This window comes from Merops nubicus, unplaced genomic scaffold, assembly GCF_000691845.1.
Source record: "Merops nubicus isolate BGI_N331 unplaced genomic scaffold, ASM69184v1 scaffold44226, whole genome shotgun sequence".
In the NCBI taxonomy this organism is placed as follows: domain Eukaryota; kingdom Metazoa; phylum Chordata; class Aves; order Coraciiformes; family Meropidae; genus Merops; species Merops nubicus.
In genome coordinates this window covers 1-11201 of record NW_008615180.1, presented here as the reverse complement: position 1 = coordinate 11201, position 11201 = coordinate 1, and the positions used below count along the sequence as shown (strand labels likewise).

Here is an 11201-nt window from a genome sequence, read left to right as displayed (position 1 = left end):
CCCTGCAGTGCCAGGCTGCATGGAGGGAGGAGCACGGCCCTTGGTGGCACCAAACGTGCCCATTAAATGCTTTGAAATCGTTCATCTTTCAGCTGGCCATGAGCTGCAGCAGCCCCGTGGGCACAGAGGGGATGGAGCAGGGCACAGAGCCCCTGCTCTGAGCAGGCCCTGACACTGCTGCCTGGAGGAGGGGCTGGCTCAGCTCCTCAGAACCCTCACCCTTCGCCCACGCTGGCTCTAACCCCACACAGCACGAGCACCAGAACAATAAACCTGAACAAGCCAGTGCACACGGGAGGTCCAGGCCCTTGCTAAGGGCTGAAGGTGGCGAGTGCTGGCCCGTGCCAAGGGGCTGCCCCAGCAGCAGCAGGATCCCAGGAGCCCTGGCCAGGGTCTCCCAGGGGCTGGAACTGCAGCCCCCCACCTGCCACTCACAGAACTGCTGCCAGACTGCTCTGCTGCCAGGAGCAGAGACTGCTCAACACCACACCTCAAACTACTGCACCCACAGGAACACAAAACCCCAAACCAGAGCCACAGCTCTCCCCTCCTCCCCAGAAAGGGCTTCTCCTGTTCCTGCCACAGCCCTGCTGTGAAAGGGGGCACTAGTCACATTGCTCCAACATCCTCACAGCTCTAAATCTGGGGGGAAGGAGATGACAACTGGGACCAAAGCAGATAAGTCCAGAGCAGGAGCTGATGAGAAGGACAGCAGAACCTGAGTCTTTGGTATTTCACATGGGAGAAAGCTTGGGGCAAGGAATTTAACTGAGAGTTCTCCCTTGCAAAACCTACATCAATGCTATGATGCCATTTAAAGTTAATCTCTTGAGGGCTTTGTCTTTAGATTTAAAAGCTTATCCAAGCACAAGAAACATAATGCAAGAACCAACTCTACAAAGAGTAGTGGCTGCAACCCCTGCAGGGTTTAGTGTATCTCAGGAAAACACCAGTGCTAAAGATCTTCCAAAGTCTTAAAAGGCTCATAAGCATCACCTGCCTTTCTAACAGGATTCTCTGTCATCCCAGGACACTTGGCATGCAGCTCTCCCAGCACCACACGAGCTGAGCATTTGTGGCACCTAGAAACGTTGCCCTTTCAGCCTCTGTTGGGAGACTCACCTCTCAATAAGTCTGAGAGTGGAGGACCACAATCCTCTGGAATTGTGTAGTCACCTTTCCCGATGTTCTCAAATAACTTATAGATATTATCCCCTTCAAAGGGGTACAGACCCGTTGTAATGTTGTATCTGTAAAGGCAGAAGGAGAAGCTGTATGAGAAGAAGCACAGAGAACTTGTGTTCAGTTCCTAGGTGACTATGCAAACCAAAAGAAGCCAAGAGGAAACTAAAAGATGAATATTTGACAGTATTTGGAATGCCTCTTTCAACTTAGCCCTCCTTTATCACAGCCTCTTCATTCACATGAGTCAAAACCACCAAAGACATCTCTGTGACAGGCTGGGATGGAAGAAACTTAAAAATAAACACAAGAGGTATTTGTGGTTTCTGTTATTACAGTAGCCACGCATCGAATGCTGAGAAACGGCTGCAGAGTCACCCCCTGGGAGCAAGGATCACTTCCTTCAGAATGACAAGTACTCCAGGGAACACAAACCCACCCAAAGAAGGGCCCAACACGCCCCTGTGCTCCCTGCTCTCCCCAGCAGGCAGCACCAGAGGGAGCCACGGGGGGCCTGTGGTGTTCTGTCACCCCCGGGCACTTACAGCGTCACCCCTGCGGACCAGATGTCGACTTTGAAGCCTGAAAAGGTGTCAAGGCCATTGGCAATTTCTGGTGGCTGGAATGCTGGCGACCCCTGGCTCGTTCTGCACGTGTCGTCCTCTGCAAAGGGATGCAGTGCCTGCAGCAGGAGAGACTGGTCACACCCCAAATTCCCAGGCAAACAAATCATAACTGCTCCAAAAGCTTCACCCAGCAAACACAGGGAAAACTCTGCTACTGGACATCTGCTTGTGTGCCACGAGACCACATTGCCACGGCAGCCACAGGCTAACAGTGACAGCTCCTGCACCCCTCCTGGCTGGCTGAGGCAGCTGTCACACAAGAAGTCACACAGCTCATTGCCATCTCCCCACACTTCTGTGTGTCCATCGGTGGCTTCCTCTACCTGCTTCCTGGGTGGAAGCTATGTGCTGTTATCAACAGTTGCAATAAGTGTTCAGAGTCACTCTAAAGCTCTCTGCAAGGTCAACAGCACAGAAGCCTACATGCACAGTAAAACCACAGAGGTGATGTGTATCTGCAGAGTCAGGCTTCCCACGCCCTCCACTGCTCGCACTTCTCACGTACCTCTGCTACGCCTAGGTCGGATATTTTTAGTGTCCCATTGGTTGTTAGCAGGAGGTTCCCTGGTTTTATATCCTTGTGGACAATCCCCTGGCTGTGCAAGTATTCTAAGCCATCTATAAGCTGGCAAAAGTACCTGTAAAAAGAGTTAGAGGAGAAGAGTCAGGGAGGGCACTGCTATAACGTAACCAGCATCACGCACTGACAGCCTGGCAACAGTCGTGGGTTTATCTCACAATATCCAGAAATAACACTTGACATTCTGTGCCTGGCTCTCTAATCTGTAATCTCATAGACACTTTTTAAACAAATACATTTCCAGATTTGCTGGCCTGCACTGATTTCATACACGTGACAACATTCTTGCATCTATTTCTGGAATTTTGAGGTTCCTTCACTTGCAGAGTGAAAGGAGCTTCTGCTTATCCTGGCTACTAACCAAACAAGCTAACAGATCATGCTGGATATTGCCAATCCTTAATCCACCCAAAGCCCTCTAATCTCTCTCCTGACCCTGGACCCTGCAGTTTGCCTCCATCTGGGCAGGGTGAGTCCTTTTGGATCCCTCCTCACTGCACCGAAGGGGCCAGGAAGGGCTGGTGGGCACCTCATGAAGTAAACCACAAGTAACAGAAAACTCAAGAGAAAGATGGTTCTTTCTTCCCAGAATCTCAGGGCTATCCCCTGCCACTACCTCATCATTTTTCCATGATGAAAGGTGTAGTTATTACACAAAGCCAGTCCTACTCTCAAGTGCAGCCAGCAGTGTAAGCAACAGAGCAGAACGTGCTCTTGAACTCGAGAGAGCACAGGGTGAGAGGCTGATGCAGCCCAAGGAACCAAACTGTACTTACCCGTGAGCCTGAAAAACTGGAAACCTCTTTTCAGGGACACTGTCCAGCATCTCCTGCATCCCACACACACAGTACTCCATCACCATATACGTGAAGGCAGTTAAGGAAGTTTCAAGGTTAAAACTCTTCTCAGGCCAGCACTGGAGAGGACACTGGAGAGCTGCCACCTGGGCACCCCTGGGAGCAGCACGTACCCTGGAGAGCAGAGCCAGGGCCAGGCTGCACCTCCTGAGCCAGCCACCTTCCTCCAGCTCTCAACAGGAGCAGGCCCAGAACCCACCAGCCACTGCTGCTTACTGCCCAGGACGTGAACTCCACGGAAATCAAGCTGGAGATCTCAGCAGGGTGACAGCAACAGGAAACACTCTGAGGTGGCTGGGAAAGTTAGGAAACTGCTGGCAGAGCAGGGGGGCTGAAGCCTGTCCTCCCACCCCCCTGGCTGTCCTGCACCTCACAGGACAGTCAGCTCCCATCACCCTCCCCAAAGTCTGGCACTCTTCATTTCCCATTTCAAAGCCACAGGGCTGCACACACTGCTCAAGAGCTGCTGCTCCCCCCAGCCCCAGGGCAGCACTGCAGCAGGAGAAGGGATCCCTAGGGAGCTGGGAAGCTTTTCTGAAACTGCATGGATAAAAACAGTTACAGCAGGATGCCAAGAACCAGTGGCACCTTCAAGCAGTTGTTCCCTTGCTGTATGTTCCATTCTTCACCTCCTTAAGCTTTAAAGTTGGGGCCAAACAATGGAAACGACACAACTGCCTAAAGCAACAACTGCCTCCGGTTTCCTCCTCTGGCTGGGCTTTGAAAGGTGGATTGTGCCTCGAGGGGCCTCTCAGAGCAGCCCCTGAGACATCTGCTGGCTTTGCCAGGGGAGTGCACCCTGCACTGGGAGGGGAGGGCAGAGCTGGGCTGGGCTGTCCAGCCCGTGGTCTCTGCTCACACGGAGCAGGTCCCTGCTCACTCTAATCACTCCTGGCAGATGCCTTCTTAACCTAAGCTCAAAATAAGTTGCTTATGTCCCAGGATGCCACCTTAACTCCTGAGGCAGGAGAGGCTAAAACCATGACCTGTGCTTTAAGTGGGATCTGTGCTAAAGATTGTGTTGCTCCTTTTGCAGCACATTGTCTGTGAGCTCAAAACACCAAATAAACTCATTAAGTTCATGTTACACTCCCCACGGGAGCTGCTCTCCAGAGGGATGCTGAAGCACCACGATGGGCACAATGCCACCCAGCAAATCAGCAGAAACAAGAACAGCAGAAAGAGCTCCCAAAATTCTTTTCTACCGTTTCTTCCCCTGGAAGAAATCTGTGAACTGCTTCCACCAGAGTGAGGTGGAGACATCAACTCTCCCCCCTTCCAGAGAGCAATGCTCACAGTGGCTTGCCCAGGCTGCTCCTGGGAAGCCAAGCCCAGCTCTCCCCCACAAAGCACAGCCTGGCTTTGGCTTCATTAGCTACCAGACTGTTTTTCACCCCTTCTTTTGTAACTGATCCTCCTCTGGTTGATCACACTAGAGCACAAACTCCCAGGCTGGAGCAGATCTATTACAGGTGCCCCAAGAAGACCGAGGTTCTCAATTCTTCTCCTCAACAGGGTTCTGCTCCCACGCAGAACTGCCCGCAGTGGTAACAGGAGCTGTCAGAGGGTGCCAGCTGGGCTGCTGCTTATTGAACTGGGTTTATTTTCTGCCTGGATTAGTTCTCCATTCATCACCAGCTCTGCATTCCCAGCCACAGCAGGTCATCAAGGCAGCTCATTAAATACTAAACGTAGTAGATCTTTTTAATGCAGTCACCACAGCTTCCCCTGTACCAAAAAATATCACTGAAGGCTTTGACTGGGCAGGTGAGCTGTTAAAACACCATCTTCCCAAACAAACACAGCTTAAACCTGCAGCTCACTCCTACCTGCCACAGAAAACTGGGGTGAGAACAGGATCCTTCCTTCTTCTACAGGCCCAGTTTCCATTGCCACCGTGGCTGTTCTGCAAACGAGGACTTGTTTTAATTAGCAAGGGGGAAGCTCACACCCCTCCCCTCTGCCCCACTGAACCTTCTCCTGCATTGCTCCCTGCGAGGCCCTGGCACAGGCCTGGGCAGGGCCACGAGTGAAAGGAGCCAGGGCAGGGGCTGCAGCAGCAGCTGGACAGGGACAGGGACAGGTCCTCTGCAGCTGGATCTGCCCCAGAGCTGCTCACCACAAGAGCAGCTGAGGGGCCACGTCCTCGGCCACGCCAGCGAGGAGCTGGAGACAGGTCAAGCAAGGACAGGAGTGTGGGTGAAACAAACTCCTCCAGTCATCACCCCTCCCCTGCACTGAGCAAGCACTTCCAGAAACAAACTTTCTGAGGGTGCAGAAGCAGATAAAGGTAAAAACAGTGAACCTAACACTTGCAAAAGGCATGCACTGAAAACCAGGTTGTTCCTTTTCAACCACTACTGTCCAGAAAGTAAAGGAACATCCTTCCTGGCTTAGAGGTGATGCTTCCAAAGCACCAGTTTGGGTTGTCATCACCTGCTGCCAACACACGAGGTCTCTCTCGGGCTCTTTTTCCCCATCCTTCTCTAGCAGCCCAGCTTCTTATTAATTAAATGGTATCTTTCTATAGACAGTAATTGAATGGCAGGGCCTTCGGTCTGTTCAGGCTACAAAACACAAGCAAAAGTTGTCAGGCTTTTCTGACACTAATGATTTGGTGGCAGAGTATTTGATCCAATTAAAACGCACAATTAAATTACCCATTTTCTGAAGTATTTAACTGGAAGACAATATTTAGAAAACACTGTCAAAAATAAAAGCAACCATTTATAACACGTGCTGCAGCAGATCAGCTCAACAGACTCCCAGGCTGGTTCAAGGCAAAGTGCACTGAGTGTGGCAGTCGTTAGCAGCCCAGCTCCTCGTGGTGCCAGTGAGGGGTGGCAGTGCCAGGGGCACAGCACGCTGGGGTAACACCACACCAAGACCACGAGCACAGCTCTGATTTGAGAGCCAAAGAGCTCAGCCTCGAAAAGCCAGGCTGCAGATCCCACAGGGGCAACGTGCTTCTGGTCTCACAACTGGGACAGGGTTTGGATCCCCTAAAGCACTACCACAACAGAACATGGGGGCAGCCTGGGCAGGCTCGGGGGTGTGGGCCAGCAAGGATGGCCAGAACTTCACACTGAGCACCCAGGGAACAGCAGCACCATGGCAGGACAGACCCCCAGGGGCAGGGGAGGGCTACTGGCATCCTGCAGGGTTTTCTTTCTCTTCTTTTGAGGGAAAGTAAAAAAAATACCTAAACCACTGCCAAGGGCTGAAAGGAAAAAGCACTACAAGCATTGATTTCTGTAGTATAGACAGTAAAAGGTCCATCCTCAGAGAAAAAAAAGAAAGCACTGCCATCCACCACAGCTAGGGCAGGAGATAGCAACGACAGATCCACAGCTCTCCTTTCACCTCTGAAGGTCACCCAGTAAAACAGTGTTTGAGGGTCAGTTCTCCCCTGCCCCAACCCTGCACCTGGAACCTGGGGGCAGCTTTTCATTTCCCAGCTGTGAAGCTGCAGAACTTAAAATAAATGCACTTGTGTGGAGAGCATTCAGACATGCAGCATGTTTAACAGCAGCGAAAGCAAGTTTGAGCTTAAGAAACACTCAAAGGGGCCTTAACAAAAGCAGAAGGATAATGATTCAGCACTGTCACAGAGAACAATGGGAACTCAAACCTTATGAACAGCTGGGTGGAAAAAGGATATATTTTCTGCTTCTCTTCATTGTATAAGACATCCACCAGCTGGATAACGTTTTTGTGCCGTAGTCGTCGCAGGAGCTGAATTTCCCTGCAGGGAAAGCAAAAGAAAAAAGTTATGTTTAATAATCCTATTTCATTGCTCTGGAATTCGTTATGATTCTCTCAATCACGTGGATTTTCAAGACACTTCAAACTGTGTTAGTCCCAGCTGCTTCACCAACACTACCTGTGTGTGCTGTTGGACAGAGGGTCTCGTGTGTTCCTCAATTCACTCCTCCCAGGCTACACCAGGAAAACAACTGGTCCTGCCCAGCACTGAACACGTGTCCCTCCAGTGGGCACCACACAGCCAGGTGCTGCCCTCTGGGCAGGAGTTTTAGCCCAGCAGCAAACATCAGCAGCACTGTTCTCAGGGAGCAGCTCACCTGTGTGCTGGCCACAGACACCCTGTGCCAGCGCTTTGGTGCCACCCCACACCAGCTCCACCACCCCTGCTGGCAGTTTTATTCTGCAGCCCAGGGTAAGCTGGAGCCCTAGGCTGTGTGGAGGGAGGAAGAGCCCCGAGGACAGGCTCTCCAAAGCCCCACCTCTGCAAGCAGCACCTGCAGGGGACCTGCAAGAGCCCACAGGGTGCAGTGTCCCCCACAGTCCCTTCCCGTGGCCTGGGGCAGTGCCTCCCCACTCCCAGGTACAGCCAGTGCTGACCAAAGGAAGGGTATAACTGGTACTGAAATGCTGCTGGGGGCAGTCAGTGCCCACCCTAATCTGCTCCACACGTCAGAGATTCAGCTTTTCCAGCTTCCCTCCTGTCAGCTCCTCAGCCAGCCCCTGAAGATGCTGCCCTTGCATTTACCACATCTAGGGCAGCCACTTCCAAGAGAAACCCTCCACGCCTGCACTTTGTGCCTCTCTATACACACGTGTCATCTGTAGTTACAGGAGCAGAAATCAATTTGCTTGGGCTCCCAGTCCTCACACTGCAGGGGGTGTTTTCAGTCGGTGCTGTGACCAGGAGCACCCAACACCCCCCAGTGTCAGGCTGTGTGTGCCAGAGCAGCTGATGTGCTGCAGTGTCCATCTCAGCACAGATTCTGTTATTTTGCCAGGAAGTAACTTGAATATTGGTTACTTGCAAAAAGAAAAAAATATATACTTCCACCCCTGAGCCCCATCCAGCATGACACACAGGCTGCTCAGGGCTGGGGCTGCAGGCCAGAGACCCCTGAGCTGGCCAGTCCACTTGTCTGATGAGTTGAAGTGTCTCTGCAGTAAAGTTCACACAGAACTCGTGCCAAAGACACGAACTCCTCACACACAGCAGCCAACTATCGAGGCAGCTCCACAGTGACCTTTACTAAAGCTAAAGCTTCCAGAATTCAGACATGAAGTGACCAATATGAGGATTACATTAGTCCCAGGAATGAGTTGAAAACAGGAGTTCCAGCTGCAAACTCCACTTCTTCAAAACTCGAGTCCCAACTTGACTGAACATTTCAGAGATCTGCACTGAACCCCCTGCTTGTGGAGAACAACAACCCTGAGTGAGGAGACCTCTTCCCTTGGCTATGAAAATGGACCCTTGCACGTCACCTCATATCAGCTGGTTTGAACTTTCTCTCTGGTGATTTAGTACCATGCCCCAAACCACATTTTAGTACTTCTTGCATTAAACTCAGCCTGCAAAGCCCCACTGTGTGTGTGTCTGTGGAGGAACAGGAGGATCAGGCCAGTCAGGTCAGGGAGGTTCTGTCAGTGTCTGAGTGCAGACACTGCTCTCCACCTTGTGCTGCTGCTGCTCCATCCCAGGTTTGTGCTAATCTGCACCCAAACTCTTCCTCCCAGCCCCCTCCTCTCACCACCTGTGACCTGCTCTAAGCAGCACGTTACATTTCAGCAGTTCAGCCTCTGGGAAGCAGCACTAGAAGGAATTCAGAGCACAGCTTTGGAAGCAAGAACTCTGCCCAGCCCCATGGCACACTAAGCACAAAGCCACCCGCCCTCTCCTGCACAATTAGCCAGCCCCTAGTAACGAGCTGTGGCCAGCACAAAGGCTTCTGGGTGCACCACGTCCCACAGGCCCACCCCTCACTGCCCCTGGAGGGGCTCCCCGGCCGCGGGGACGCAGGCGGGGATGGAAGCTCCCTGAGGGGGGGTCCTGCCTCACCAGCAAAGTCACACAGAGCCCAAAAAACCAGGGACAGCTGGGCAGAAACCCGGGGGGGCACAGCCAGCCTGAGTCCAGTTTAGATGGCAACGCAGCCACGCTAATTATAGTAATGACCCAAAGGCTGGAGTGGATTAAATTAGCTGAGGAGCTGCAGCCAGTGTGGGGCTGAGCAGCCCGTGCACAGCCAGGGGAGAGCTGGGGCTGTGCTGGGAGAGGTGAGTGGGCACACACAGGCACACACAAACACACAGTGAGCACACACAGGCACACACACACACAGGCACACACACACACAGGCACACACACACACAGGCACACACACACAGACTCTAACCAAGCCTGCTCTGCTGGGAAGGCCAAGGAAAACTGGGAACAGGTTTAACACCCTGCTCCCAGCAGCTCGCTGCCTCTAACACCCCCTGCGAGCACAAACGCCCACTCCTTCCACCTTTAACAGACCAGGAAATGTTTCAGATCTCTGTAATGATTTTTTTCCCCCCAGGAGGACTCTGTGAACCCATCTAAATGCCAGGGAAGTGCACCCACCTCTGGGGCAGAGGCCAAGCTGCCCGTTTCCCAGGGGAAAGATTCCTTCTATTTTTAGCTGCTCTTGCATTCTAGAGGGACAGAGGAACAGGCACAGCCAGACCCTGGGCACCTCCAGTTCCATTTGGCTTTCCAAACCACCAAATAAGTGAACCTAGGTGCTCACTTCATCAGAAGGTACCTAAATATACATTTTTTCCAAAATTAACAAAGACACCCTCCCCAGCCCACTGCTCTCCTCCCAGTTTGCCAGCACAAAGCCTCCAGCTGACCACGCTGGGGGGGAGGTTCACAAGCCCAGGGGCTGCTGCCCCTCCCACACCTGCCTGGGGACCTGCTCGGGTTTTCAGGATACCTCTCAGGCTGCCCTCTGCCTCCTTTCCTCACTGCCTCTGAAACGTAAGTGAAATTTAAATCACAACTGTTGCTTTTGAGGTGAGACCTGTCCCCAGCACAGAGTGGAAGGGAGAAGCCCAGCGAGGGGCCTGGGCTGTGCTCTCTCCCTGCAGGAGCCACTTCCACACCCACCCAACGCCACCACGCCGTGGGCAGACCAGTCTCCATCATGGAATTCTGTTCCTAGTGTTCCTAGAAAGCCCTCAACAGGCTGTCAGGGTTTGGGGCCCTGTTTCAAAGTACAGCCACCTTGGAGGAAGAACAGAGGAGATGCTCTAACTGGAAGGTTCCTGTGTGGTTCTGTCAGACCCATGAAGCTCCCCCTGACAGATCCAGACTCGTCCCCAGCCAGGCACCTCTTTGGCAGAGCAGAGGGTGCTGGAGTTCCTCAGAACTGCCCACACAGCAAAGCTGCCCACTTGCACCACGTGCTGCAGGATGTTGGAAGATGCCCAGGACAGCCTGGAGATGACACTCTTCCCTTCAGGACACCTTCACCATGAGGTTTAGTGGGTTTTCCACACTTTGTTTCATGCCTCACTTTCATCAAAGCCATTCTTGCATGAAGAAAAAAAAAAGCAACACAGCCAAAACCCTCATCCCCTTCCTCTGGCCTGCAGCAGGTCTGGGACGTGCCCTCACCCACAGCACACCTCAGGCTCTCTGCAGACAGCCCGTGGTGCTGGCACAGCCCCCCACACGCCAGGGGCTACAGGATGTGCCCAGAGAGTGCTCCAGGTGCCAGCAGCCCACACCCACCAACCCAGCCCAGCCCCACGAGTGCTGCACAGGGCCCCAGGACCCCCTCGGCCCTCATGCAACACGACGACTCCATGGTGTAATTAGATGGGTTCTGTAATCCCACAGAGCCCAAGCAAATTTTAATTACAAGTCAGTGTCCCCGATATGCCACAAAGCAGATTAACTTACTGAAGGTCTAGCTCGTGAACAGCTTTTTCCTGTTTACTCCACCTAAAAAGCCACCCCGTGGCCGCAGGGGTGCAGCCTGTCCCCCCTCCTCAGGGCGGCTGCAGATAAGAGCCCAGCAGAGCTCCTCACTGCTTCCTCCTCCCGCCCCAGCTCCTCCCACCCGCACCACATCTGGCACGGGGAGGGGCCGACCCCAGCACCGGTGGGCAAATTCGGTGCCAAGCTCCACCCTTCCCGTCGCAGCACCCGGACCGTGCCCT

The 11201-nt window shown here is 53.0% G+C and overlaps 1 protein-coding gene across 1 annotated transcript in view; it reads right to left on the bottom strand.

The window, feature by feature from the left end:
• STK11 (serine/threonine kinase 11) overlaps positions 1 to 6990 on the bottom strand; it is a gene marked incomplete at both ends in the record, with an annotated part of 11963 nt that extends 4973 nt beyond the window's left edge. The window contains 5 exons of the mRNA XM_008942440.1: positions 1123 to 1250; positions 1728 to 1864; positions 2314 to 2446; positions 3165 to 3254; positions 6907 to 6990. Coding sequence (XP_008940688.1) covers positions 1123 to 1250; positions 1728 to 1864; positions 2314 to 2446; positions 3165 to 3254; positions 6907 to 6990 — 572 coding nt within the window. The remainder of the gene's footprint in view (positions 1 to 1122; positions 1251 to 1727; positions 1865 to 2313; positions 2447 to 3164; positions 3255 to 6906) is intronic.
• Positions 6991 to 11201: the final 4211 nt, after the last annotated feature.